General features: G+C 39.7%; 2 protein-coding genes and 1 long non-coding RNA gene across 3 annotated transcripts in view; 1 reads left to right on the forward strand and 2 right to left on the reverse strand.

The window, feature by feature from the left end:
• LOC111322897 (uncharacterized) overlaps positions 1 to 18,626 on the forward strand; it is a 29,923-nt gene extending 11,297 nt beyond the window's left edge. The window contains exons 3-15 of the mRNA XM_022926116.2: positions 387 to 500; positions 1,562 to 1,661; positions 2,888 to 4,165; positions 4,364 to 4,429; positions 4,881 to 5,051; positions 6,255 to 6,352; positions 7,291 to 7,420; positions 10,115 to 10,221; positions 11,743 to 11,838; positions 13,177 to 13,339; positions 13,665 to 13,745; positions 14,911 to 15,365; positions 15,620 to 18,626. Coding sequence (XP_022781851.2) covers positions 387 to 500; positions 1,562 to 1,661; positions 2,888 to 4,165; positions 4,364 to 4,429; positions 4,881 to 5,051; positions 6,255 to 6,352; positions 7,291 to 7,420; positions 10,115 to 10,221; positions 11,743 to 11,838; positions 13,177 to 13,339; positions 13,665 to 13,745; positions 14,911 to 15,365; positions 15,620 to 15,757 — 2,997 coding nt within the window. The 3' untranslated portion in view covers positions 15,758 to 18,626. The remainder of the gene's footprint in view (positions 1 to 386; positions 501 to 1,561; positions 1,662 to 2,887; positions 4,166 to 4,363; positions 4,430 to 4,880; positions 5,052 to 6,254; positions 6,353 to 7,290; positions 7,421 to 10,114; positions 10,222 to 11,742; positions 11,839 to 13,176; positions 13,340 to 13,664; positions 13,746 to 14,910; positions 15,366 to 15,619) is intronic.
• On the reverse strand, positions 5,451 to 7,403 carry LOC148733489 (uncharacterized). The gene is made up of 3 exons (XR_015999983.1): positions 7,277 to 7,403; positions 6,704 to 6,988; positions 5,451 to 5,808 (listed from the first exon to the last, which is right to left on the reverse strand). It is a non-coding gene; the product is annotated as an uncharacterized LOC148733489 (long non-coding RNA).
• Positions 18,627 to 25,660: 7,034 nt separating the features above from the next.
• On the reverse strand, positions 25,661 to 27,148 carry LOC111322933 (histamine H2 receptor). The gene has a single exon (XM_022926168.2). It carries the CDS (start codon positions 27,028 to 27,030, stop codon positions 25,810 to 25,812), a length of 1,221 nt encoding a protein of 406 aa, XP_022781903.2. The 5' UTR covers positions 27,031 to 27,148; the 3' UTR covers positions 25,661 to 25,809.
• Between the last annotated feature and the right edge of the window lie 254 nt (positions 27,149 to 27,402).

A 27,402-nucleotide genomic window follows, 5' to 3' on the forward strand; every position in this document is an offset into this window, starting at 1 on the left:
TATCTGGTGAATTTCCCAAAAGCAGCATTCTGATGAACCCTTCAAGTCCCATAATCCAACGAGTATTTTCCCTTCTGGCTGCTATACATGTCCCTGTAAACTAGACAGGGGGATTTGGTGTCATATCAAGAGGATAGTCTTCAGTTGATAAGCTTGTTTGTTCTCATTACCTGTTAGAAAGATAAGATATTGAAATGTACAGGAGAAGTTACATGTCAATCATTTGTGGGGCTAAATATTGAGTTCAAATTTGTGGTCCATTAACTTCATGTTTGGCTGTTTGAGCACCAACTGTCTTGTTCTATAGGTAGACTGGTGTCAGAAAATTACTCCAAGCATTTGATTGTATGAAGATATGAAGAAAAGATTGTATTTTTTTCTTTCAGCCTGGGAGTGTGGCCCCTCACTGGGTACCTGACTTTGCTTGCCTCAATTGTACTGGCTGTAAAGTAAAGTTTACACTTTTTATCAGGAAACATCATTGTCGAGGTTGTGGAAAGGTAATCGATTTTTAAATGCTGTGAGGTATAGTTGAAAGAAAGATTAAGAAAGATTATCCTGTGGCTAGTTTCTCTGGCTACGGGTGCTATCTCTTCTCAAAGCTTTTTGTTATCTATTAACCATGTGACTCCTAAGACTGACTACTCCATACAGGATCAACCTCCCCCCCCCCCCCTCAATCACCTAATAAGGTCACAAGAACAAAGGAAATAATGATCATCTACTAATTAAAGTGCATTTGACACGAAACTTTTTTCTCTTGTTTCTTGTAGTTGGATATCTATAGAAAACGTTTCAAAGCCTTAAAAGTACTGGAAAAAATCTAAAAAGCATTCTTTTTGCTTTCAAAATACGTGCAATTTTCCTTCAAATTTGTCCCGGTCATCACGCGGCCAAAATCGCACGTGATGTCACATTGTGTACCCAGATTCTTCAAAGTTAATGGAACTTTCAGAAGAGTCAGACTCAAAGGAATCATTAGAATCACTGGACATCTTTGCCTTTCAATGCACTATCTATCTACTTCGAAGTACTGCAGAATCCTCTTAGCGACAACAGACCTTCGCGGCAAAGGTACACAATGTCACATCATGAATAACTTCGATGGCGATAAATGAGGTCTCAGTCTCTGGGACAAATTTGAAGGCAAATTGCGCGAATTCAAAAAGCAAAAAAATGCTTTTTACATTTTCCAGCACTTTTAAAGCTTCGAAACATTTCCTATAGATATTCAACTACAAGAAACAAGAGAAAAAAATTTCGTGTCATATGCACTTTAAAAGGAACTCTTGATTGTTAAGCAAATTCTCCTTATCAGTACTTTAGGAAATATTTAGAGAAAAGTATGGAGAATATGCACACTGGTGTTAGGATGTAAAGGGCATAAATAGCTTAAGGTGATTTTATTGATCCAGTAACCAAGAAATGAAATAGTCAAATTCTCTTCCAACAGGTGGAGCTTGTCACAATTTATGAATATAATTGTACAACAATGGCAATGGAATTTTTTTTGGCATGAAAAAGTATTCACATACCATATTGATTGTTTTTCCATAAACAGATATTTTGCAACACCTGCTGTTCACAGCTGGCCAGATTTCCCTACTTGGAGTTTAAAATTGGTAGAGTTTGTTACCTGTGTACAGCGGCGATAAAACAAGGTAATTTGCTGAATAAGTTAATTTGTTGGAATTCTGGTACAAATGCTCCAATAACCTTCTCACTTGTGAGGGTTTGTGTTACATGGAGTGAGTTTATCTCATACCATTACCTTGTGGTATTTTTATGATATTTTAGTTTATTGAAAACTGAATCATTGGATAATGCAATTCAAGACTTTTTATTGGCTTAGCCATTATGGTATATGAGCCAATATACCATAATCTACAAATATGGTAAGCGTGCACGTCGGGTTAAAATTAAAAGGGAGCTAAAAAATTTAAGATTTGGTAAGATTTGTCTAATATCTTGGGGACGTTTTTAATAAAACAATTATTCCACTCGTGCTTGTTGGATATGAGATGATCATAGCCAACGAGGCGCCTCGTTGGCTATCTATCATCTCATATCTAACGCGCGCTCGTGGAATAATTGCTAATTATTATAGGCATTTGTACTCTTCACCATCTGTCAGTAATGGCGACCTTGTTGAACCATCCTCAAATACACAAGCTTATTGAGGTTTATTTTTTCATGTCATCTGCCCTCCAACCTTTTGTATTATTTTATTTTTTTTGTATTTTGTATTTTGTATTTTGTATTTCCTCCATTTCAACAAATTAGTGTCTAATGAATAATTACAAGGAAGATAAGAAGATGGAGAAGGGCATAATATAGCAGGCTAATTAGACACCCTTTACATTAAATTACATTTTTTCACACAGTAAAAAGAAGCAATACAAATCTAAGATACAAATATAAGAAAGGATAGGTATCACACCTTAAACAACAAATGTGTAAATAAAACATGGTCAGAGGGAAGACATTAATCAACATTGCAGAATATGTTACTCCTTTTAATCTGCAGAAATTCATCACTTGACATTTTTTTGAAAAGTGTGAAGACCATCTTGTTAAGTAGTTTGTTATCTATAAGAGGAATTTAAAAATGATTTTCAACAATTAAAATTGTCCTGATCTTTTGACAATGACGCTGACTCTCTTTCCATTGTTAGTGAAAACCAGCCACAGTTATTCATGCAACTCCCAGGTTTTATTGCTTTTCAGTCGACAGGAATAGTCAGTCTCTCAGTTAGAGGGTTTGATCTTGATATAACACCAAATTATCCTCACCAAGTACAATCAAATGTGTAGTACCTAGAATAGAGAATTTCTGAACAGATCTTAGAGTTACAGGGTAATTATCCTTATCTCAATTTTTTCTTAGCAACTAAGCAGAAAAAGTTGCAGAAACAATTGGTGAGTAATGCACAAGAATCTAGGAGGATGCCAGAAAAGCCTCTTAACTCACCCGCTTCAATACAGAATCCAAAGGGGTTGCCTCAGAGAATTGCAGTGACCAACGCAAATGCACAAGGAAATTCTTCATCGGCTCCACATACTTCTGTCTTGCCTGGGGAAGTTGTGGCGGCAAATATGCAGCCACAAAGGAATTCACCATCACTTCCCCTTGCACAAGGTCTAAGAACATCCACGCCGTCCAGTGTACCTGTGCCTCAGGGAAGCGTGTCAAACCAGCCTCTTCAATATCAACCATTAACATGGCCACCAGTGTCGTCTGGGAGGGTTCAAAATACTGCGACACCATTACAACCTGTTGCACCCTCAAATAACCCTTCACAAGGATCCCAGAGTCTTACCAGACCTGCCCAACCAGCTAAACAGTACATGTGGGTGCCTGCTTCCCATGTCCAACAACCAGCTGTACCTGTTGTTTATATGAATCCTGTTGCACCTAATTTACCAGGGAGACCCATGTTGATGACTTATCCACCAGGGCAGCAGTTCATTCCACAGCAGGCTCCAGTTGTGCTGCTCCCTAACCAGCTGCCTTCTACTTCATCCTTGGTTCAGGCAACTGAAGCACCTAAAACCTCTAGTGGCAGTTTGAAAGGCACAGTCCCAGTTTCAAACCGACCTCCTTCTGGGACAGTAACAACTTTTAGTGTCTTGCCACAACACGTGGGACAGGCTGCTGTCCTTGGCCATAACACTGGAAGTGTGAAAACGACGACAACAACAACAACAACATCAACGATAGCAACAACTGTAATTAATCAAGTTTCCAGCACTTCAAGTTCAGCTCCCTCCAGTCAAATACAACCTCCCTCGTTTCAGTCACTTCAGCAAACTATCCCAGAACCCAGTGAAGAGGCTCTCACTTCAAACCACAACCTTCCCTCTACTTCTGTACTTGATCAGACTCCATCCCATGCGGTTACCACCGCTTCACCATCTCAGAGGGAATCCCCTTCTGTGGCAAGCAGCTCCAGCGGGGATCACCAATCTCAAGAAAGTCTTACTGGAAGCCAACGTTCAAGGCAATCAGAAGGTAGTGTTCTGGTTTCTGATGAAACAGACCCAAACACCAAAGATACCCAGCTACCGTTAAGGAGAGCTGGAAGGACTATTACGTGGCGTCACAGAACCCAGGGAAAGAGCAAATTACGAGAGAAGAAGAAGTCTATAGCAAAAAATTTAAAAGGTTAGTGTTGCCATTAATGAGGAATGAAAAATTGTGACTAGATGTTTTTCATCGTCTTTGATTCTGATATTAAACATCTGTGATTCCATTGGTACTTAAAGTTAAAGGAGACTGGTTTCAGTTAATGACCAAAAGGCACTTGGAAATCGAAAGTTGTTGAACCCTCTTAATTTTTCGGTTATTTTCTTGACGTTGCAGAACTTCCCGATGGCATAACAGTTCAGGCCACAGCAGACCTCTTCGTTCACGTCAAGAAAATGAAATGTAAGTCTGTTTTGTACAGTTAGTGTAGTCTTTTTCCTAAGAGTCTGGTGTACTTTGAGGTTATTTTGGATGTTCTTCACCAAACTCCGACTTTTTTTTGGTTACCTAAAGTATGTAGATTTTTTAACAATATCACTGGAGAGCAAGGAAACTCCTTCACCCCGAAATTCAACCATCACACAAAAAACACTGAAAAGTTACAATTCTGTGAAACGCGAGTTCTCAAAGTATAAATAGGAAACCCCCTTCCTTAGCATTCTTGCACTTCTTTCAATTAGAACCCCAGGTAATCACCTTCGTTTTTGACTCGTACTTTAAATAGAGAGGAAGAGAGCATATTTCAAATTCTCAAATGCTCCTGTTTAAAATTCGTTATTGCACCCGTGCTGTTAGGCTTATATTTTAGCCGCAGTGTTTGGTTGTAGTTAAACTGTTCTGTTTTTGGTTCCAGTAAAAGAGGGAAACAAAGACATTTCAGTGTGGTGCTATCTGAGTGAGGGTCTCGGCAAGTTCAATCATTTAGAGGTGGTGGTTTTGTTGGAAATACGGAAAAAGGAGGAAATCTTTCCCGAAGAAGTTTTGCGGGTCTATAGAGGCATTTTACATCTGGCTTCAAAAATGGGTCAGTATTACACAACAGGGATAAACCTACTAGCAAGAGCCATAGAGGAAAGCAAAGACAAATAAAGAAAAAGCCAAATAGGAATTTATTTGCATGTAAAGCTACCCTCTGGCTGTATGCCTGGTAGCTGAACGAATTTCACAGAATTTCCACTAAAAAATTCTTTCAAACCTCTTGAGAATATCAGATGTTGTTTTAAAAAAATTGACGCGATTTCAAAAATTAAAAAAATGAGAAAATAATATGCTTATGTCGTTTGCTTATGCTATGTACCAGTGCGAATTAGACTTTCCTCCTATTTTATTTTTGTTATTTTCTATGGCAACTATAATTAGGTGTATACTTACTAGTCAAGTATGCATTAGGAATGAGGAAAGCAGAAAAGCTGCTACAGACAGACCCGCACAGACAGTACTGCTAAACACTTTTTTCCGATCCATGAATAACGCTCGAAACGTCAACCGTTCGAAGTTTCAAATGAACTTTTATTAATAATCGAATGGCTAACTAAGTGTGTCATTTACCTATCGACGCAACGTAATAGTTTCCTTTCAAACTGATAACTTTGCTCATAAATCACAGAGGGTCACTGGAACTGCGATTTCCTTATCAAAAAGACTGTCGTTTCTTTTAAAAATTGTCAAATATCTTTTGGTTTGAATATGCAACGTCTTTTAAAACATCTCTCTGAGAAACACTGGATTACATTTAATCAGCTTGTCTTGCACCGTATACTGGAAGGCCACAAGTTTTCAAACTAAAAGAGAATAACTGCTTTTAAAAGCAGATCTACTCCATCCTGGCTGTAGCCTTCTGTTTTGAGTTCCCTAATTGTAGACAAACACTTGTTGGCTTCACATAGCTTTATAATTTGGATATATCAACAAAGTTGAAATGGTAAATTGGCCACCATAACGATTACAAAAGCTGACGTTTCGAGCGTTAGCCCATCGTCATTCGTTCCGACGAAGGGCTAACGCTCGAAACGTCAGCTTTTGTAATCGTTACGGTGGCCAATTTACCAATTCAACTTTGTTGATATATCCAAATTATTTCGTTACTCACACCGACGCAGCCCCAAACAGTTTCTTTCGAAACTATCAGCCTTTATTCACATAGCTTTGCCTTAATGAGCTTTGAAAATGTACACTTAGACTGTGAGGTGATACCAAGTAATGTTTTGCTTTGTGTTTGTCTCGGTAGATCATCGTTTTTACCATGGCAACTATTTATCGAGCAACAACCAGTTTCTTGATGGTCCTGATGATGCTGGCTTCATTCTTGTCTCAAGTGAACTTAAGGTGGGAATAAAGATAGATAAATAATGATACCAACCGCCGCCTTGTTTACCTGTTCCAGTCATTCAATAAGCAAAACTAAGCGAAATTGTTAACAGTGCGATAGTAGCGGAGGAGTGGAAACGAGGGACCCGACCCCAACCCTTCTCGTTCTTTAACTCTTCCACTACTACATATCGTGTTATGCACTATCGCGTTTCGTTATACTACCCATAGAGGTTTTGCATGGCAGGAACAATGAAAATGTTTTGCATAAGAAGAAAAATGTTTTCCCATGGGAAAAATAATCTATTGTTCCTGCCACGTAACATGGCTGCTGTGCAAAACCTCTATACGCCCGAACCAGGCTTTTACCTGGTTAACTCAGGTTGAAGGGCGCCGGACTGCCGTGTGGGAGGTCGAGGGTTCAAGCTCCAGACGGGACGAAGACCAAGAGGCTTCAAAAAACTGAGGAGAATGTGCCGCTTTTGCTTTGACTTGCAAATGGTTAGACGTTCTAATCTTCTCGGATAAGGACGATAAAGGATTTCTCTGTACTGGTTAGCAGGCTTAGTTAAAGAAACCACGCACTTCTTGCAAAGAGTAGGACCCTTAAGTTCCCGGTGTTAGATTTGGCCTTGATTCCAAAATTGGGAGCACCTGCAAAATTTCGTTTCAAAGTTGTAAACCGCTCAGTGGGGTCTGGCGAAAAACTCCTCGAAGTGTTGTGACGCGCATCAGAGCCACTTCATAACAATGATAATAATATTGATAATGATATTGATGATGATGATGATGATAATAATAATAATAATAATAATAATAATAATAATAATAATAATAATAATAGTGATAATAACAAGTAGGAGGTAAACGGTAGAGGAGAGGGCTGCCACCTCAGGACCACTTTGTAATAGATGTATATTTATATTAATACTTTTTCTTTACCTGTGCCGTTACAGCCCAAACCTCAGGGATTAAAAGGAACAAAGACACCTTTCTTGTACGGAATCCTGGTGAAAAGATCGGAACTTTCTGCTGCCATGTTCACACCAAGCAGGCTTCTTCTTCGACTGGGAAATCAAATGAACAGTAAGTTCAATAGAGTAATTCTACTTTACCTAGGCGAAGTACCACTTCTTAAGCTGCATTCGGTCGTTCGTTGATCGTTGGCAAATTCTGAAAATAAGTAAAGTTGAAACAGCTGCATAAAGGGGTGTTCCTCTCGTTAACCTTTTTAACTTCCTCGAGTAACCAAGGCAGAATTTCTCTGTACAATATCAATACAATATCAATACAATATCAATACAATATCAATACGATATCAATACAATATCAATACAATATCAATTCAATATCAATACAATATCAATACAATATCAATACAATATCAATACAATATCAATGCAATATCGATACAATATCGATACAATATCAATACAATATCAAGCAGTCAGGGCTCGACACTAACTTTTCAACTCTCTAGCCAAGTGGCTAGTGACATCTTAGATGTTTTTAGATGTTACGACAATTTCAATCTGTTTACTAGCCAAACTGACTAGTTGAAATTAAAAACCACCAGCCAAAACTGAATTTCTACTAGTCTGAGGCTAGTGGGCTACCGTTGGTGTCGAGCCCCCAGCAGACAAGTGACATATCACAGATAAGTTAAGAATAAACTTTAACTCAAAAATTTTCTATTTCGTACTGACATATTTTATTCTCTATGTTTTATCTTTCGTATACATAGATTTTGATTCTTGTAAACTTTTGCTATTATTAGAAAAGAGGGCCACTAGCAGGGCGCGACACTAACTTTTCAACTCACTAGCCAAGTGGCTAGTGATGTCTTAGATTTTACTACAATTTCAGTTTGTTTACTAGCCAAACTGGCGAGTGGAAATCGAAAACCACCAGCCAAAACTGAACTACTACTAGTCTGTGGCTAATGGGCTACCGTTAGTGTCGAACCCTGTCACTAGTTTATCAGATATATCCGTCATGTGTCACCCTCTTGAAATAAAAGGGAGTTTAAGCAAATCACTACGGCTGGCGCTGCTACGGCTGGCGCTGCTACGGCTGTCGTGGTTGAGAGGCTTGGGGAGAGTACGTCGCCGTAGCCCGCCAAAATTTAACTTAAAGTAACGCGAACTACAAACCTAGTACGGCTGAGAAGTTTAAAACCAATAAGCGTCTTTGCGGTAGTTTTTGCACGTCTAAAAACTCTAAATGACTTCGTGCACAGTGAATGAGTGAATTAAAATATTTAAGCTTATGTGTTGTAAAATTGCCAGTTTGGAACTTAGAAACACCAAAGCAAAGTTTCTACACGGTCCTTCATAACCCTCGTCATTCCTCGGATTCAGCTATTTGAATTTCGAGTAGTCTTTGAGGTTTGAAAAGGAAAAGTTAGACTTTCTACTTACGCATTTCTCCTGCCGTTCGCTGCGTTCCCCATGGACACACTGCTTCGATCCTTCAACAAATCCGGCTGCAAAAATAAAGTCAATATATCAATAAAGTTGAAATGGTAAATTGGCCACCGTTACGATTATAAAAGCTGACGTTTCGAGCGTTAGCCCTTCGTCGGAGCGAATGTAAAAATAAAGGCAGATTCACTCGGTAAGGAACAGCAAGCTCGATAAATATTCACCATAAGCTATTTTTAAAGATGTTAAGTGTATTTCAATAGTTAAAATTGCTCAGGAGAATGTCTAAAGCGAAGAAAGAAGCGAGATAAGTTCACGTACCACAGACTACGCCGAAACCTTCCCACTCGCGTAGAAGGATTTCCCGCTACGGCTGGATGGAAACCCCTGACATGCGCAATGACTCGTTTCTGGACAATTTTACTTCCGGTAACCGTAGCAGCGCCAGCCGTAGTGATTTGCTTAAACTCCCTACAGTTGACTACTACTACTACTACTACTGCTGCTGCCGCTGCCGCTGCTGCTACTGCTACTCCCGCTGCTACTCCTACTGCTACTACTGCTACTACTGCTACTCCTACTACTACTACTCCTACTACTGCCGCTACCGCTACAACAACTACAACTACAACACGGGAATTGTTAGTTGATCCAATGCCAAGTTCTCCGAATTAACATCATATGTGTATGGCAGACAGTAAGGAGAATTTCTAATCAGATATTGGGAGTGAAAGGGTTAAATTACTCTAGGAACGTGGTACAGGGCTTGGATTATCGCTAGTGAAAAAAAAAACATCCTCAAGTGATCTTTAGTCTGTGAAGCGCCCGTTTCAGTAGATGCACCTTAGATATCGAGTTTTGTACAAGTCTACCTTGGTTATAACAAAGATGAGGTATAGCAAATGAATTCTTATGCTGCAGTCGGTTAGCCACTGGTCGTTGGTCGATAATGCTGGAAAATATTTAAAAATGGAACAATTGCGAAAAGAGTGTTACTCACGTTAATCTATGTTAGGATAGTGCGTACAGGGTCTGTGAATCGTTCGTTTCAGTACAGATGCTGTACTTTAGACATCGAGGTTTGTACAAATCTACCTTAGTTGCAGCAAAGCCGAGGTTTATCAAGTATTTTTTTTTAATTTATAGCATTTAAGCCAATTATGCTAAGTGTTAAAAATTAGTTTTATTAAAATTTAGATAGTAAATAAGTCAAAAGGATGTTAATTTATTTCTAAACATCTTCTAGATTTGACGTTGTTAGCTCTTGTGTTCGGATGTAGTACACAGTTTTGTAAGAATAATAAATATAATAATTGCTTTAGAACATCCTAGATAGTAGCTTTACCTTCTTAAACAGGTTTCCCGTTTCCGGTGTGGAATAATCGGGACCGAAGACCAATTCTTCTTGGTAACCAACATGAAGACAGATTCTTTCACACTGTGTCTGCCATGAACAAATACTTGGTACGTATGTCACATTTTCTGTTTGTTCTTTAAGGATATCGCCTTTTTATCAGTGGAGAGCGCGCCCACGATCACAGACGCAGCTTTCTCATTGATTAGCTTAAAATGCAATTCACTTTTTTTTTCCTTCCTTCTCCTCTCTTCTTCCTTCCCCTCCCTTCCTCCTCTTCTCTTCTTCCTTCCCCTCTCTTCTTCCTTCTCCTCTCTTCTTCCTTCTCCTCTCTTCTTCCTTCTCCTCTCTTCTTCCTTCTCCTCTCTTCTTCCTTCCCCTCTCTTCTTCCTTCTCCTCTCTTCTTCCTACCCCTCTCTTCTTCCTTCCCTTCTTTTCTTCCTTCCCCTCTGCTCTTCCTTCTCCTCTCTTCTTCCTTCTCCTCTCTTCTTCCTTCTCCTCCCTTCTCTTCTTCCTTCCCTTCTCTTCTTCCTTCCCTTCTCTTCTTCCTTCCCCTCTCTTCTTCCTTCTCCTCTCTTCTTCCTTCTCCTCTCTTCTTCCTTCTCCTCTCTTCTTCCTTCTCCTCTCCTCTTCCTTCTCCTCTCTTCTTCCATCCCCTCTCTTCTTCCTTCTCCTCTCTTCTTCCTTCCCTTCTCTTCTTCCTTCTCCTCTCTTCTTCCTTCTCCTCTCTTCTTCCTTCTCCTCTCCTCTTCCTTATCCTCTCTTCTTCCATCCCCTCTCTTCTTCCTTCTCCTCTCTTCTTCCTTCCCTTCTCTTCTTCCTTCTCCTCTCTTCTTCCTTCTCCTCTCTTCTTCCTTCTCCCCTCTTCTTCCTTCTCCTCTCTTCTTCCTTCTCCTCTCTTCTTCCTTCTCCCCTCTTCTTCCTTCTCCTCTCTTCTTCCTTCTCCTATCTTCTTCCTTCCCTTCTCTTCTTCCTTCTCCTCTCTTCTTCCTTCTCCTCTCTTCTTCCTTCTCTCTTCTTCCTTCTCCTCTCTTCTTCCTTCTCCTCTCTTCTTCCTTCTCCCCTCTTCTTCCTTCTCTTCTCTTCTTCCTTCTCCCCTCTTCTTCCTTCTCCTCTCTTCTTCCTTCTCCTCTCTTCTTCCTTCTCCTCCTCTCCGAAATGTCATCAGAGTCCATGTCAGAGGCGTTTGTTGCCTTATTCGTGAAGTGCATGGCACCACATTTAGCGGCTATCACAGACGAATTTTCGCGTTGTACATGTACGGGGGGTCGTGCGAACTGTTCTGCGGAAAGTCACAATGACCTTGTTCGTGGTCGTGGTCGTGTTCGGTAGGAACAGGCCTCTAGTGTATCGTCTCAAAGACAGAGCGTTTATTTATGTCCAGCAACGCAAGCCGGCGAGAAGTCGGCCTGTTAGCGCTAGACCCCCGGCAAACCTCTCCCTGACTCGTTTCAAATCTTCCCACGGGAGAAGGAATGTGCGTTCTGCAGCGTTAATGACGAGGGCCTGGTTAGCAGGCTTTCCTGCATACTGCTAGTATTAGCAATGTAGAAACCACCATGTGAGTAAATAGAAGGGGAAGATGGTGCTTTTCTCTTCAACTTTTTTTTTATTTCGTATTTCCTTTTCAGAAAAACAGCGTGCCTGAGGCTATGATCCCTGGACTGTATGTGATACAAGAACGAAACAAAATTGTCTTGCAGGTCCCAAAAAGTGAGCAGAGCGCGGTATGTTTATATTGCCTTAATTACACGTTGAATTGTTTAATTCTCCTAACACTTAAACACGAAGGCGCGCTATAAAAGGAGCCTTATGTCCCACTGGACCATTTGTCTATCAACCGTCGTGTGATGTAGAACTCTTAGAGTCAAGTCAGCTTGAGCTACAGCTACTCCAAAGCAGTGAACAGTGGGCGCATTCCTCAAAATTGTTTTATGTCTTCATCACAATACAAGAATTTTTGAGATTTGTATTTCCTTTCTCCACTGGAAACTGTCTTTAATTGTGGTGGTAAATTTGAGATCGAAGTAGGTGGTTCGCACGTTACCTCATGCCACCATGCTGGTGGAAGTAAACAATAGATATCTCATTAGCCCCTTTTGTTCGTCTACCAGCATTTGAATTTGACCCGCACACGTCAACGGTGAGTGACAAATGAGCCTAGGTCTTCCCAGGGAAGACTTCCTTGTATAGCGCGCCTTCGTGTTTAAGACAAAAATGATAATCAAGAGATAAATCAAAGAAAGATTCGTTATCTCCACACAAAAATGAATTCTCAGAGCTGATTCGGGAAAGTTTTTGGGGCACTTAGCAGGAGAAGTATATTTTTTAATTGCAAGAGCTTACTACTTTCATAGAACACACAAAGGAGAAATTTATTGGAAAGGGAAGTGTGTATGTTTGGTTGAGGCAAACTCGACCTTCAACAAAGTGATTTTTTTTGGTATAATTTTTAAGAAATCAATGTAGGACTCAACGTAGGTTATCGATTTTATTTTCGTCGTCGTTCACTGCTTCGAAGGTTAACCCTTTGACTTCCAAGAGTGATCACTATCAAATTTCTCCGTACAATATCACCCCTGAATCACAGATCGAGGTTAGGAGAATAACGGAAATGATCACCAACTAAAGAAGCTCTTGACTGTCGAACAAATTCTCCTCTTCAGCAGCTTAGGAAATGTATAGAGAACAGTATGGAGAATATGCCTATTGATGTATAGAGAACAGTATGGGGAGTTTGCATTTTGATGTAAGGGTGGAAAGGGTTAAAGGAGCCACGTTGCGTTTGGTGCGTCATGAAAAAGTTTTACAGTTCGTCATGTGCAACCCGTTTCAATGTCCTCCTTCTTTACCACTGGTTTTATTGATACTACTTTTGCACGTTTTTACGTCATGAAAAGGTCGTTGCTTCTCGACCACGCTCAATACCAGTTGTAGTCTCCTTCGCAGCAATTCTCTGAAATGTCACGCAAAACTGCTCTTAAAAGGGAGAAGGTTGCTGCGTGACATCCCGAACTCGTCTGTCACGGAGATTAACTCATTGATTGCTATCTGAATTCTTTCAGGTTGTTGGACTCTTGGATCGTCTGATAAAGAAGGAAAACCAAACAGCCACTTTGCCTCTTTTGGCTGACATACCACCGTATGTGGATAGCTGTAAGGTTGTGGTGTGCGGTGAAAACGGGAAAAAGACCGTGAAATCGTTCGGAAACGCAAATGACGATTCAGGTGAATAGATAATAAACTTTAACCTACGTTAAACTGTTTCCGCGCAGTCCAATCTTAGCTGCTCTCGGTAATTAAGTGAACGATGGGCGAATCTTTATGTATATCACTTTCATCAATTTGTGTCTTACATAGCTTGGGATAAAAGAGGTCTCATCTTTCATATGAGTGCACGCTCGCACATCCACGCCTTTAGAGCGTGCGAGGGTTGTGCGGCTTATTCGAGAATTCACTCTTTCGATTCGGCGATCTTACGGAAAGAACAAACTAATTACAAGCAGGGAAAAGAGTTATTTTTTTACTCTTAATACTTGGTTTTGCCTATCAGTTGTAGGACTGGGTTTTGTATTGCTTCATCTTGGAGTTGATGCTTCGTCGCCTCTTAGCTTTGGAGGGGAGCTTTTGGACGGTAAGAGTCAGTACATAGGGAAACCTTTCTATTTAAAAAAATATGTATTTTACAAGGATTTCCAGCCCTGAAAAAAGCCATAACTGCACATGTGTAAAATTATAATAATTTTTCTACGTGTGTTTGATATCGCCAATCAGCTGCTAACACGTCACTTTCCTTTCGCGCCATCTCTTTCAGATTCATTGATTAATAAAGTCAACTTACTGAATTACTGTTCAGTAAACGCTTAGGGTGTTTCTATAATAAACAAAATAATGCATGCAGTAAATGGTTTGAACCCGGGGGTAACATGTGAAGGTGTAGTCTGATCGTCCGGGTGAGTGTAGTCCTGAGAAGGACTGTTGTCGGTGGCAGTGACTGACGTTTCGACAACCTGTGCGGTTCAAGTGACTCTGATGATGACTTCTGCACAGGTTGTCGAAACGTCCGTCACTGCCACCGACAACAGTCCTTCTCAGGACTACACTCACCCAGACGATCAGACTACACCTTCACAAAATAATGCATGATTGCTTTTAGATAAGGAATTTTTTCCCTTGTGTTCAACTCGATATTTCACTTGTTTGCTGAGCTCACTCTTGTGATATCGAGTTGAACACTCGAAGAGGAAGAGAAATTCCATATCTACGCACGCTCACGATGTTCTAATGTCTAAAACTCACCCTTAGCCTAACCCTAAGAACTGTAATGGGATGATTAATAATGAAAACATGTTATTTACTCCTCTCCGATAGGTGGCCTCACGTTAGTGCGGTTGACTCCGGATCGAGTGGTCCGGGTTCGAGCCCTGACCGGGGACATTGTGTTGTGTTCTTGGGCAAGACACTTTACTCTCACAGTGCCTCTCTTTACCCAGGGGAATAAATGGGTACCGGCGAATTTGATGCTGGGGGTAACCCTGCGATGGACTGGCATTCCATCCAAGGGTGTAGTAGAAGTGGTCCTAGTTGCTTCATGCTACAGAAACCTTAGTTAGGTGCCGGCTCGATGGGTCACTTAGCTCATAAGCAGGATTTACCTTCACCTACTCCTCTTCGAGGATATGGTAGCTTTACTGACCTCCTTTTCAATCAAAATCACATATCAAGTGGTTGGGAGAACTACTTGATCTTTATTTCGTTGTTTGAACCTTGGGGTAAGATATAAAATTTTTCATCGGCAGATGGTGTCCTGATTTTCTTCTCGAAGTCCCACACGCTCAAGCTTAGACAGAGCTTGCAAGGGAAAACCAATTGTTATTTCTTTCTGGGCGATAAATTTGATATCGCACATTTCGAGCTGCGTTGGACGGCAGACGCTAATTATCACGTGTTGCCGTCATCGCTCCAAAACAGCGAACCTCATCCTGCGGAGACGACCACTGAGGATACGACACCGAAAGAACCTGGGGCTGGCTCCTTTCCAGGCCACGCAACCATCGGTGTTCACTACTCGGGATTTGGAAACGAGGTTGAAATTTTGAGGCAAGTGTTTGACGACTATGGCAAGATCCTTCAAGTCTTGGAAGGAGACATTCGTCGAGCATGCACGGAGCCACTCATGAAACACTCCAAAAAGATGAAGGCAGGTGACATTGAGGATTTGCAATTGCGTGTTGTGCTTAGGCCAAGTTACAAGGTAAGCAGAACCAAATGGAAATTTGCAGTGCTAGCAACATCTTTCCGCTAGCATGTCGGGTTCCGAGGCCATATCTTGTGTTCTTTTTCCCTTTTGTGTGAATGATTCTTGTAAACCTTCAACTTTCCAAAAAGGGCGGATCGAATATTTTTTTGAATTTTCTGCTCTTTAAGTTGTGATTATGATTATGATAAACCTTGGTTTCAATTGAACTGTCCCTACTGATTTACTGGCGTTCTTACATTCCCGTATAGAAATGGTCTGTGGGTCCCAGTGATTTGCCAACAGCTCTGATCCGGTCTCTTCAAATGGTTCTTCACACGGTCAAGGTTCCCATGGTCTTTGAGGGAGAACTGGTGATGAGTTTCTATGTCAGTGTCCTTAAAGAGTAGTATTCCTTGGTGGTATACCCATGATGCACTGGAATCGTGAGGAAAACGTTTTTAACTTTTTCCAGCGTTTTTTGAAAAAGTAGATATTTAAGATAAATTTACGTGTATAGACGAAAGAGTAATGCTGGCACCCATGAGGTAACCGGCAGAGAGTTGTGTAGAAATTGTGTAGATATGTTTAGTTAAAAGCATAGTGTAACTATTGACTTCTTATGTCCGGTCTTATGTCAGGTCAGATTAAGCTTAAACTAAAAAATTCAAATGCAATTATTCAAAGATTTATGAAGTGTTATTGCGGCCCAGAAAATACCTAACGAATGTCTGGTTCTGCGTAAAAGTAGTGTGTGTGATATCTGGAGAATCGTCCGCAAATTTGAATGAAGTTGGTGCCTGCAATGTTAGAAAAAAATATATATATGGGTGATCTGGTTAAGTGGCCCGTTAAATGATTAGAAAACGAATAATTATCTGATATTTTGTAGCGGAGCAGCACCTGGCTGGTCATTTATGTTCACACTGCCTATTACTGCAGGGATTTTTTCACAGATAGAATTGTCCTCCCACCCCTACCCCGCGTTAACCCATCTTCGAAAAAAGAGACAATAGAAAAAAATAAAACCCTTAACAGGTGGGAATGGTAAGCTGTTGTTCTCAATTCCGGCTTCATAAAAGTTATGTGTAATTTTCATGAGTGTAAAGCTTGTTTATCTGTGTTGTTCGACAACTATAAAAGTTAAAAAAAAAAAAGTTCATATTTTATTCAACATTTCCAAGTTTATGACCCCTTCCATGGAAGAATGGATTGTGTCCTAAGTTATCATGATGAGAGTTCTTGAAGGAAGAGTGTTTGCTGTTGACCCTCTCACTCCTGTGATCCGATTGGTAACTGTTCCCTGTAGGTGCCATAGGTTTTTTTTTCTTTTCTTTTTTTTTTTTTTTTTTTTGCTTTATGCGTGTTGAATAGAATTCAATGTCATTATCTGCCTTTTGACTGAGTGGAAAGGCCGGACTGGAAATTATTTGGTTCTAAGTCATGATGGACTTTATGTCCGAGTGAGAGGCAAATGTTTTCTCTTACAGCTTTCCCACCCAGTCGGGCAGCGCTCAGGGGCGAGATGAAGCGATTCCTGTGTACTGATTGGCTACCCGAGCGGGCAAGATGGGCTCGGAATCGCTCGCTCTAATCCTGCGCAAAACAAGGAACGTGGAGCGGACTTATAAAGTTCGCAGCTTTTGGACAATGTCGGCGACGAAGTCGCAAATAGTGGTAAAAGACAGTCAACAAAAAAATAAATAAATAAATAATCAACCCTCTTGGGTTTATTTTGCTACAAACACTGTTTTTTTTCCCGGCTCTCGAAATCAACAAGTCATTCTTGATTCTTCATTTTTTTTTTTTTTTTTATGAAGGCGAAATGTTTTTGCTGTGAAATAAATCCTTTATTGGCTAAGCTTGTCCGGTCAAGATGGCTGGATATTAGCCTCGTTCGTTTTTTGGCGTTTTTATGGATCTCGATTCGTCTCGGTTCACAAGAACGCAAAAAAAATAAAAGAACTCGGCCAGCATCCAGCCATCTTGACCTCACGCTTGGTAAATAACGCATATATCATGTGATCTCGAGTCCTTTCCTCTCTACGCTCTTGCATTTTGTATTTTGCAGGGACCGTGAACAACCCAAACAGGTTTTTCTGGCCCTGCTTGTGCCATTGCGTAGGGGGCTCTTATATACATTAAGATTTCATCCTTTAACTATCGTGTTTGTTTTCTCTCACTGCTTTTTGTGGTAGATTTTGTATTAGTGTTGTGAGAGAACTTACAAGCTAATCGCTTCTAAGGATCGAAGAGAACTGAATACGCAATGATATACATGATAATGAAGACCTGCTCTAGCGAACGGCAAGATTCTGATCTCACCAACTTGCTATCATGGAATAATCCTCTCTGGTCTGTAATGGTCTGCGAAGCTATAAATGCAAATTCTTGTTGCCGTCAGTTCCTTGGCCATTCCACGACCAACTTTGAGTGGGGTGTTAGGAGCTGGGGATTGACGTCAACTCTGGACAAATGTCCCGGCTTTTGATGACGTGCTAACCAAATGGTAAAGGAAGGGTTCTCTTCCCTATTTCCTGCTTATCTTGTTCAGTCTTTTTATATCCCATAGTTTATAATCGTCAAATCCGTCGTTGCAGTATTTTTCCATATCTTAACACTTCTAAATCCTTATGTATCTATTGAAACAACTTCCTTGCGGTCATCACCCCCACCCCCCACCCCCCTCCTCCTCCACTCCTAATCCGTCTGCATTTCGGACTTTGGGAACAACACCCTGACTTCTGCCCTAAACCTACATCTGCATAATAGTACGGTTAGGAAAATTCGGCCACATGCTGTGATAATACAGCAGCGGATATTGCAAATGGAACAGACAATTTAGGGCCAAGAGAACTACATTTGCGGAATTAAAATGTCTTTGGCCCATGCGTAGCGCAGGCTTGAAGAGTTGAGAGCTTTTGTAAAGGAGTTATACATTTTGCCTCTTCGATCAGATGGCAATTTTTTTTCACAGTGAGAATTTTGAACGAAACAAACTTTGAAGGTATTGATTTAAGTTAGATTTCATAAACTTCATAAAATAAGAATTACAAATATCCACTTTGTGTAAGACAAAATTTGGATGAAGTTTATTGGTTGTACTCGTAAAAACTAATTTTAAAGAGTAATATTAGGAACAGTATTCATTTGACTATGTAATACTTATTTTATGCTGTTATGCTTTGTTCTTTTATAAGTGATTTGTTTTTACACCCGTTAGGACAGCGTTAAATAATGATAAAGTACCTTTATTAAAGAAACTTTCAAAATTCACAACGCTGGCCCCCTCATTAGTTATGTTTGCTTTTCCCTAGCCGAAACAAATAATCGTGAAGAAATCGCACAACAGTTTATGATCGGAACTATCAGGGATTAATTTTTTTCGCAGAAATTTCCAAATAAGCCGTTCCTTCTTTGACCCCGTTAACTCTAACAACAGTTTTCAAGTTCTCAATAATTTTCTCTATACATTTCCCATAGTATTTACGGAGAACTTTCTAATAATCAAGAGCTTCTTGAGTTCGCGATCATTTCTATATTCTCATGACTGTACATACATACATACATACATACATACATACATACATACATAGGTTAATTGACCACTCCCTTTAGGGGCTTTTCAGGGCCAACACCCACCCATCCCACCCAGGAGAGGACATCTACCACACAGTAATCTCGTGCGTGGGAAATTAACGTCTCCTACCCCTAACCCTGCAGGTGACGGGGCCTACGGTTTATTCTTCCTTATCCGAGAAGACTAGAATATCTATCCATTTCTTGATTATAGAAAGGTAGCAAATTCTCCTCACTTATTTTAAGACCATGGGTATTGGTCCGGCCGGGACTCGAACCCTCGACCTCCCGCACAACACAATCCGGCGCTCTAACCAATTGAGCTAACCGGGAGGCGGTTAGCTCAATAATGTTTGATTCAGCGGTCATGGTGTGGCGAGAAATGCGATGTTTAACATTCTCAGGGGTTAACGGGTTGAGACTTCAACGAAGCAGCCAATCAGGTTACATCATTGTTGTCTCGTTACTTTTCATGCGGTATAAGCGAACGCGAAAAATACCCTGGTCGTAGTCGAGGGGACAGTGAAAGCTATTGAATTGCGTTATCCAATGATCCAGTTTTTAATAAGAGGGAATAGATTGCAAATAGCGAGCCATTCAGAAAGAACGCCAGACGATTTGTATCAAAACAACTTGATTCTGTAACAAGCATTGTTAAGTTTTCTTAGTCTCTTTATCCTGTTCGATGACGGCGCATTGATTTTGCACGAGGAACTTGCTCGGAAGCGAAACGAGAAATCCAAACAAACACTTTAATTCCAACACGGTAAACTGTAGACTCACGGTAAACGACAACGACCATTAAACAAAACTGCTGCTCGATAAACTAAAAACATTTTTCTCTCTCTAAGAAATCGCACACGTCAAAATTAAAAGGTCCGCGTGATTTGCTTACGATTATTATTAAGGTGGCTCGTGCCGGTTTTCATCTTTTTGATGGTTTATAACTTTGAAAGAATACAACAGAAAGACTGATAAAGGTAAGTTGAACACTTTTACGGGCTTTAATTGTATAATCATTGGTTATCCAAAAATAGGTGTCATTTCGTCACTGGCAGTTTCCATGGCAACGCTTTCATAGGCTTATTCAGACGCATTTTTTAGCTTGTGGCTTAAATAATTCGAAAACTAACCCGGAGACCCCATGATTTTTTTTTCGGTGATTGCTTTTGGCACTTGAAAAAGAAAATGCACAAAGATTTTTAAAAAATTCTACGGAGCGGAATTTCAGAAAATCTAGAAAAAAGACAATTTTCAGACATCGAAAATTTCCTTCCGTAGAATTTTCTATTTTTTTGCTGATGATTCCTTTCGACGTTATTATCATATTGGTACAATAAAAAGAAGGGGTCACCGGACTTGTTTTCATGCAATAGCTTTAGTGAGTTTAGCAATTTCCACGCGAGTTCTCGCGCATTTAAAAATCTGGATTCTTTAAGATCGACATTTGCTCATGATCTGTGATAGCTACCGCTGACAATTGCGTGTGCTCGCGCGCGCACCTACGATCTGATGTTTACAGACGTTTAATGCTAATTAAGACAATCATTAAACAGCTGTCAAAGACAGCCTCCCGGGCTCATCTTAAAAATCCTACACACGACTTCTGGCTATATCTTTTTTTTTTCTTTAAGTTTCAAAGTCTTCCACTTCAGGTAGATTATCCTTCACTTGAGTTCTTCTTTTTTCGCCGTCGCAAGATTTCATATCGGTTGAATATTTCTTTTAAATGTGAAGTGAAACAACCTTTACTCCTCCGAAAATCGTCTTCTTTATCGTAGTTTCTATCTCCTGCATTCACAGTAGCCGCTCAACACATCAAATACAAGCTCTTAGGTAAACTTCTCACATAAATAGAAAAAAATCCTCGCGCCGCCATCTTTGTTTTAAATTTTCGTCTTTTAATCTCGCGCTTCTTTCGCACGTTTCTCTCGCGCGTGACGCAAGAGTTCTCTGTTCCCCGCGCGAGGAAACTAGTACGAGCCACCTTAACCCACGTAATCCCAAAGCACGCGCACGCGCACGCGAGTCGCGCGCGCACAAGTTCGTTAATGTCTTCTTAACAGAACCAGTGACATGTTAATCACCTGCTGACGTTAAAGAAGTAACTCTTCCTGTTTTTAAGGATTTGCCAACATGATTATAAACAAGGGTTGATTGGAGATAAAAAAGTGTACTCGAATTATAAATCTGCTCGCATACGAAGTAATGCATGTGATAGGCCTCAGTTTGATTATAAGTCGCCCATAAACAATTTGGCCCACAACGAAAAGTGGATTTGTGGTGACTAAACAGAACTTTCCAAACGAGCGTATAAAACAACAGCATGTTCACTTTTAACGATTCTGTTCTACGCGTAGAAGTGCTCTACGCGTAGAAGTGCTCTACGCGTGGAAGTGCTCTACGCGTGGAAGTGCTCTACGCGTGGAAGTGCTCTACGCGTGGAAGTGCTCTACGCGTGGAAGTCCCCGCGCGAGTTCTGTGAAACCTTACAACTGTAAAAGAACGAACTGGTATGAAGATAGTAGGGAACGCGCTTGAGATTCAAACTGGTGAAAAGATAACGATTGTGAGCTTTTCAGCTGACGAGGTGCTAACTACCTCAAGAAAGAACGCATCAAGATACTATTTTATTGATATATTGGCTTTGCATTGCAGATAAGATATCCACGTTTTATTTTCTTGTGGTAGCCGTGACAAACTATTTGTCTCTTTTGCTAGTGAAACTTAAATCCATATCTGTCAGGAAGTGGTTATGGAATTTTATTCATTTCCACTACTGATTAAAATAAATTTATCTTAAAAATAGGAAAAATTGTTAACTTAGGGAGAAATCATGTAGCGTACCACGATGGCATAGTAACGAGGACGTGGTAATCAAAGATCTAATGAGCAGAAATGGGCAGAACAATAGCTCGACACGTGCATTTTTAAACTTTGTACTCTCTCTCTCTAGCCACCCAGCTCTGCAAAACAAAAGGGACCTTTGGCAAATCACGACGGTGACGGTAGTGAGGACGTGGCAAAACAAAAAACTAATGGGTAGAACAATAGCTTAGCACGTGCCTTTTAAAACTGTGTTCATTTCTTAACCGTCCTCTCTAACAACAACAAGGTGAAATCATCAAAATTTGCGTGGTCTGAGAACGACTAAAAATATAAATTCTATTTCCAATCGATGTCTTCCTCGGAGTTGTCGTCGTGACTGCTTACGATTCTTATTGTTTGACTTAGCATTAAATTCTCAGAGCTAAACAATGTAAGAAATATATGGCAAACAGTGTAGAAGATTGTTTCTTTTTTCTTTAAACAACTAAAGTTATTGAGGGAATTACCGTCTAAAATTAGCCATATTTACAAATACTTGTACAAAAGGAGAATAGGTATAGTATATAATTTCAACCCTAAAAAAGAAAACTTTGCATCTTTTTTTGAAATTTAAATATAGATATTTTTTCAAAAAAAAACCACCTGTTTAAAAAATGAATGTGTTATTTTACCAAAAAGAGGATGATTATTTTGGCATTGTAAATTTCCCATAATTACTTTCAGTCGCCATCTGTCTAGGGGAGGATCTATGATGGTTTTCAATTTACTGTCACGCAATGGAGAATTCAGTGAATGAAAGCACGAAAATGTATTTTTTATAAGGAATGAATGAATAAGATACTTCTCCAAGTTTAGGTCTGATCGTTGACCCAAATCTCAGATATTCTGAATCAGTAACTTTTGTTATGCAACAGGTAACAGGTTTCAGCAGCTCAGATGAGGTCACCGGCCGCGATCCGCACACAAACAATATAATCAATTCGTTCCACTGCAGGGGAGTTATGGCTGCGTCAATACAAATTGACAAACAAACTCCAAAATGTCATGAAATAGAAAGGAGATACGGTTTTGTGAAATTCCTGTTTAGAATGGCAGTTCACAAGCTAAGTGGCTCCCAGATTCCTTCTCGGGAAGTGTAAGATTTTCTTGAAAGCCTTAACAAAATAGGAAGTTCTCTGAACATTCGTGTATTGTTGAGTTATTCTTCACTTATCTCAGCGTGATAAAAAAGTCTCTCACAATTAAGTCGTTTAAGAAAATTCACTCTTTCCTTGCTTAATATTAGACAAAACAGAGAGTTCTAGACAAGGCCATTACCGTCCAAAGCCAATGCAATTTTCAAATTTGAGTTTTCATAATTGAATTACTCCTATTCAACAACAACAAAAAAATAACATGATGTTCTTCTTTCAGAAGAACATCATGTTATCTTTTAGGATTTAGTTTTTGTTGACCATTTTTGAAATGCAATTTGAAAATGTTTTCATCAATAGAGAAAATTATGCAAACTAATTGTCATTCTAGGAATAAAAACAGGTTTATCGTGAGGTCAAACATTATTTTGATGTGGCTACATATTCTAAATTTAATATATTAAAAGAATTTTCCTGATCAAACAAGTAGAATATGAAAAAAAAATTAAATTAAATTAAAGGAAAAATGAAAATGAGCAATTAGCAAACCTCACGAAATATTGATTTGTTTTAAAAGTGTGTCACTGACCTCAGAAAGTACACTTTTAAAGTTGCATTGTTTTTCTTCACTACGTTGAAAGTATTGTGAGCGTAACAAGACATGCAGGATTTTCTTAGAAAATACGATAATCACTTTGGCGGCTTTCTTTTGTTAACTCTTTCATTTTACTGTTACTCTAAAACACCCTGAGAACTCTGAGTTTTCCTCTGCATGGAACTCGAAAGAATTGCATTGCTGTCATAGTGGGCCATTTGTTTTAGACTGCGCTTGTTTTAAACGTACGTGTTCTAACAATTCCTTTAAAGCTGACAAAGTGTTCGTCTGTCTGAAAAGGGTTTTTCATGGAGCTTAAAATTTTAATATGATTCAGATTCTCGTCGCTATAGTCATGAAATGTCGTGTTGAAATATACCGGTGACAGCATCCACCGTAAATACAGTTGCTATCCTTTTCTTGAGTAGGTGGGTTGTTTTATTGACAGTGTTCCCAAAACTATCCTGTAGCTTTTTATATTGAAACCGTCAGGGGATAGAAAGCAGGAAATAGCACCATTTTCTTGAATAAAATTCACGCACCCAGGCATTCTCTGAATTGAGCTTTATAAGACACTTTTCTTCGTACAAAGAGGATTGCTATTAGTTTTGGTCGCAACTTGGAGCCGCTTTTCGGCGATGCGGTGTTTATATTCAGGCCAGAAAGGTACCTTCATCTTCTTTGACCTCCGTGTAATATACTCTTTGTTGACCTTCTTGATAAAACTTTCCGGAAATTTCATGAACATTAGAAATGTTTGTATATAGACAAAAGGCGCCATAAGGTGCGAAATTATGCGCGTATTTTTTTTTCCAAGAAGCGAACAGTTCTCCGAGAACGAAGCTGGAGGAAAACACGATAAACTTCAAGGAACACTCGGCGTCCAAAGACAAAAATACGTAGACATTTCCGTGGCAAATACAAACTGTCGAGCAAGTTTTTTCAAGTATTATTCAACGCGGGTAAAATGTTTATAAACAACTTACCGCTTTCTGTTTTGACTTTTCATGGTCTTTCATGCAAATTCATGAAAAAAAAAAAAGCGTTTCAGTCTTCTTTTGAAATAAATTTCAAGACTTCTCTCAAATTGAATGTAAGATTCGTAAGTTAGAAAAGGTCACCTGGAGAATTTCACCGGATATTCCGTAGACTTAGCTAGAGCTTATTCGCTTATGTTCTGCTTTTGGACCAATCGCGCGCGAGCGAAAAGATTTGATGGATTGTAATTTGAGCTTCGCGTTCACTGTGCCTAGAAATAGAACTTTTTCACTGAGAGGGGATGTATTTTTATCCTTTTCGAGCGTAAAGAAGGTTTTATATACCAAATGATTGTTTTTTTAGGTAATTTTCCGGAAAATTGCATATGCAAATATGAAATAAAAAGTCTCTCTACTAATCTAAACAAAATCTAAATATTGACTCTGTTTATACTTAGGGGTTTGAGGGAGGCCACGGTAAGAGGGAAATAGAAAAAAAAAATTGAAAACGCGAAAAAAAAGCTTTCCAGAACTTCGACAATTTAATTTTAGATGGCAAATTGCTGGATCAGTTAGAAATCTCACACAGGAAATGTCAACTTGTTTTGGCTAGCCACTACATAGCGACGATTAATTACTTATTTCAGTGTATTATGCTTTACAAAAAAATAGCTTTTTTGTCATTGCTTCTATTTTAAGAAAAGAAAACAATAAGAAACAAACCCCCTTTTGATCAATTTTTAAAGATGTAGGTGTAGATTTGGATCCAAGATCGTTCATAAAAGGTAATTTCAAGAACACTACACATTCATTTTGTCTTGCTATATTTATTGAGACACTTACATTACAGATACATCAATTATATTGCAGGCATCACTTCGCATAATATTTCACTGTTTCTCCGTCTATTACCAATGGCTTCGTTCTTGAACCCTTGAGCTATAAATTCAGTGTAATATTGTTCTTCTATTTTTACCGGGATATGACTTTTTTCTTCTTTTGTCTCGGATATCTCTCCAAGTAAACGCTTATTAATTTACCCTCGGGTTGTAAAGTTATCGTTAGATAATTTTCTTAAATACGTTATTCCTCGCGGTTTTACTCATTAAGTTACATAAGATTTTTTGTTATGCAATTTAGAATCATACAGAGTAAACTACAGCTTGAGCCGAAATGGGTTTCATGTCACAAAATGTTCTTTTGCATACATGTGTAAAAAAAGAAAACGAAAGCGAATCAACCAGAAAAGTAAATGGTGCAAAAAGTAATCTTTCTTTTCCTAAAGAGAAGATGAATTCAAATGCTGTCGGTCTTTTTAAAGTATATTTTACAGATGTACCTTTTTTGGTTCAGTGGTTTGTGGTGGTGGTTTGTTTAGCTGCTCTTAAGCTTCGTGGGGATGGGGAACGTTGCAGTGAAGTTTCTAAACTTGTTCCACTCCTAACGCAGCCAGCGGTGAATCCATCCGATTGACCTCGAGTGAATCTGACACGAATATGCTCACTTTTTTTTCGGCACATCTTCACTCCGTGCGCGCTCAGCCAATTGCGTATAGTTCTTCGGAAATCGCGTTTGCAAAACGAACAGAACACTGGATTTGACATCGGCGGAAGAAAACGCATGAACGTAAACAAACACATCTCCCAGGAATGGATTGGTATGATTTCCACTTTAACATGATCTTGTAATATAAGAAGGTAAAATGGAAACCAGCAGCCCGTGAACACAACTAACATTGAGATCAGAATTACTGTTCCTCGCAAGTCTCGCATGATGGAGTTCACGGGTTCGTCACCCAAGTTCGTGCGACGCGCTCGGGTTGCGAAGAGGAGTCGAAGAGAAACGACGAGAATATGGCTATAGACACACAACATGTAAAGCAGAGGTAAAGCGAAAAAAACTATGATGAAAAGAAAAGTGTAAACTTCGTCTTCGCGTTTTTTTTCCTCCAACCTTTCACTGACGTCGTACCATGTCATCTGCACCGTTGATACTACAATGGATGTGATCCAAACTGTTGTAAGAGCACATACGACGCGCGATCTTGTTACGAGTGCGTTGTAGCGCATCGAATAAATGATCATTGCATAGCGATCGGAGGCGACCAACACGAAATGGAGCACTGTTGAAACGGTCGTGAAGCGCATGAATAGGACAGATGCAATGCACGGATATATTATCTTCGAGAAAGGGCAGGCGAAAAGTAAGGGGATACCCACTAACCCTGACATAAGATCTGATACAGCCAGCGAAACGAGGATGATGTTGGTTAGAGTGCGCAAACTTTCTTTCCAGAACACTAATGCTATGACGACAATGTTAGAAGCGATGATCAGAACGCAGAATGGAATCATAGGGCCATGAATGAACCAGGTAAAGCGCCCATCGCATACAAGTCCTCCATAGACAGTACTGTTGTTTACAAGGCTTAAATTAGTAGCACTTGAGTTGTCCTCTTTGAGTGCCGATGGGGAGATCATGTTCGGGAGGAGGTTTTCACTCGGCGTCTGATGCAGATCAAAGTCGGTCCTTAATCCACCGATTTGGTGTATATAAACATTAATTCTCATGCTCTTCCCCAGTTTTTATGAACAGGATGTGAATATTGTGATGTATAGAATGGCTCGCCAATCAAATTCGCCGTGCATAATCAAAATATGAATATGCGCTGCGGTACCTCTGTGGGGTTATTTAGATTTCCAATTCTGGGAAGAATTGTTGGTCTGGGTAGCTTACAACTCAGCATCAGTTTCCAGCTGAGTTTGACAATATTATCACGCTTTGAAGCTCCGTTTTTATTTCAGATTTACTGAAAATTTAAGCATCACTTATTTCAACTTCTCCTTGAAAATATGTTTGCATTTGCAACACATCCGCTTCCTGTGGACAATGGAGAATAATTGAAGTACCGCCCAAATTGGCTTCAAAGAAGTGCAATTTAC

This window comes from Stylophora pistillata, chromosome 4 (genome assembly GCF_964205215.1).
Source record: "Stylophora pistillata chromosome 4, jaStyPist1.2, whole genome shotgun sequence".
Classification (NCBI taxonomy): Eukaryota; Metazoa; Cnidaria; class Anthozoa; order Scleractinia; family Pocilloporidae; genus Stylophora; species Stylophora pistillata.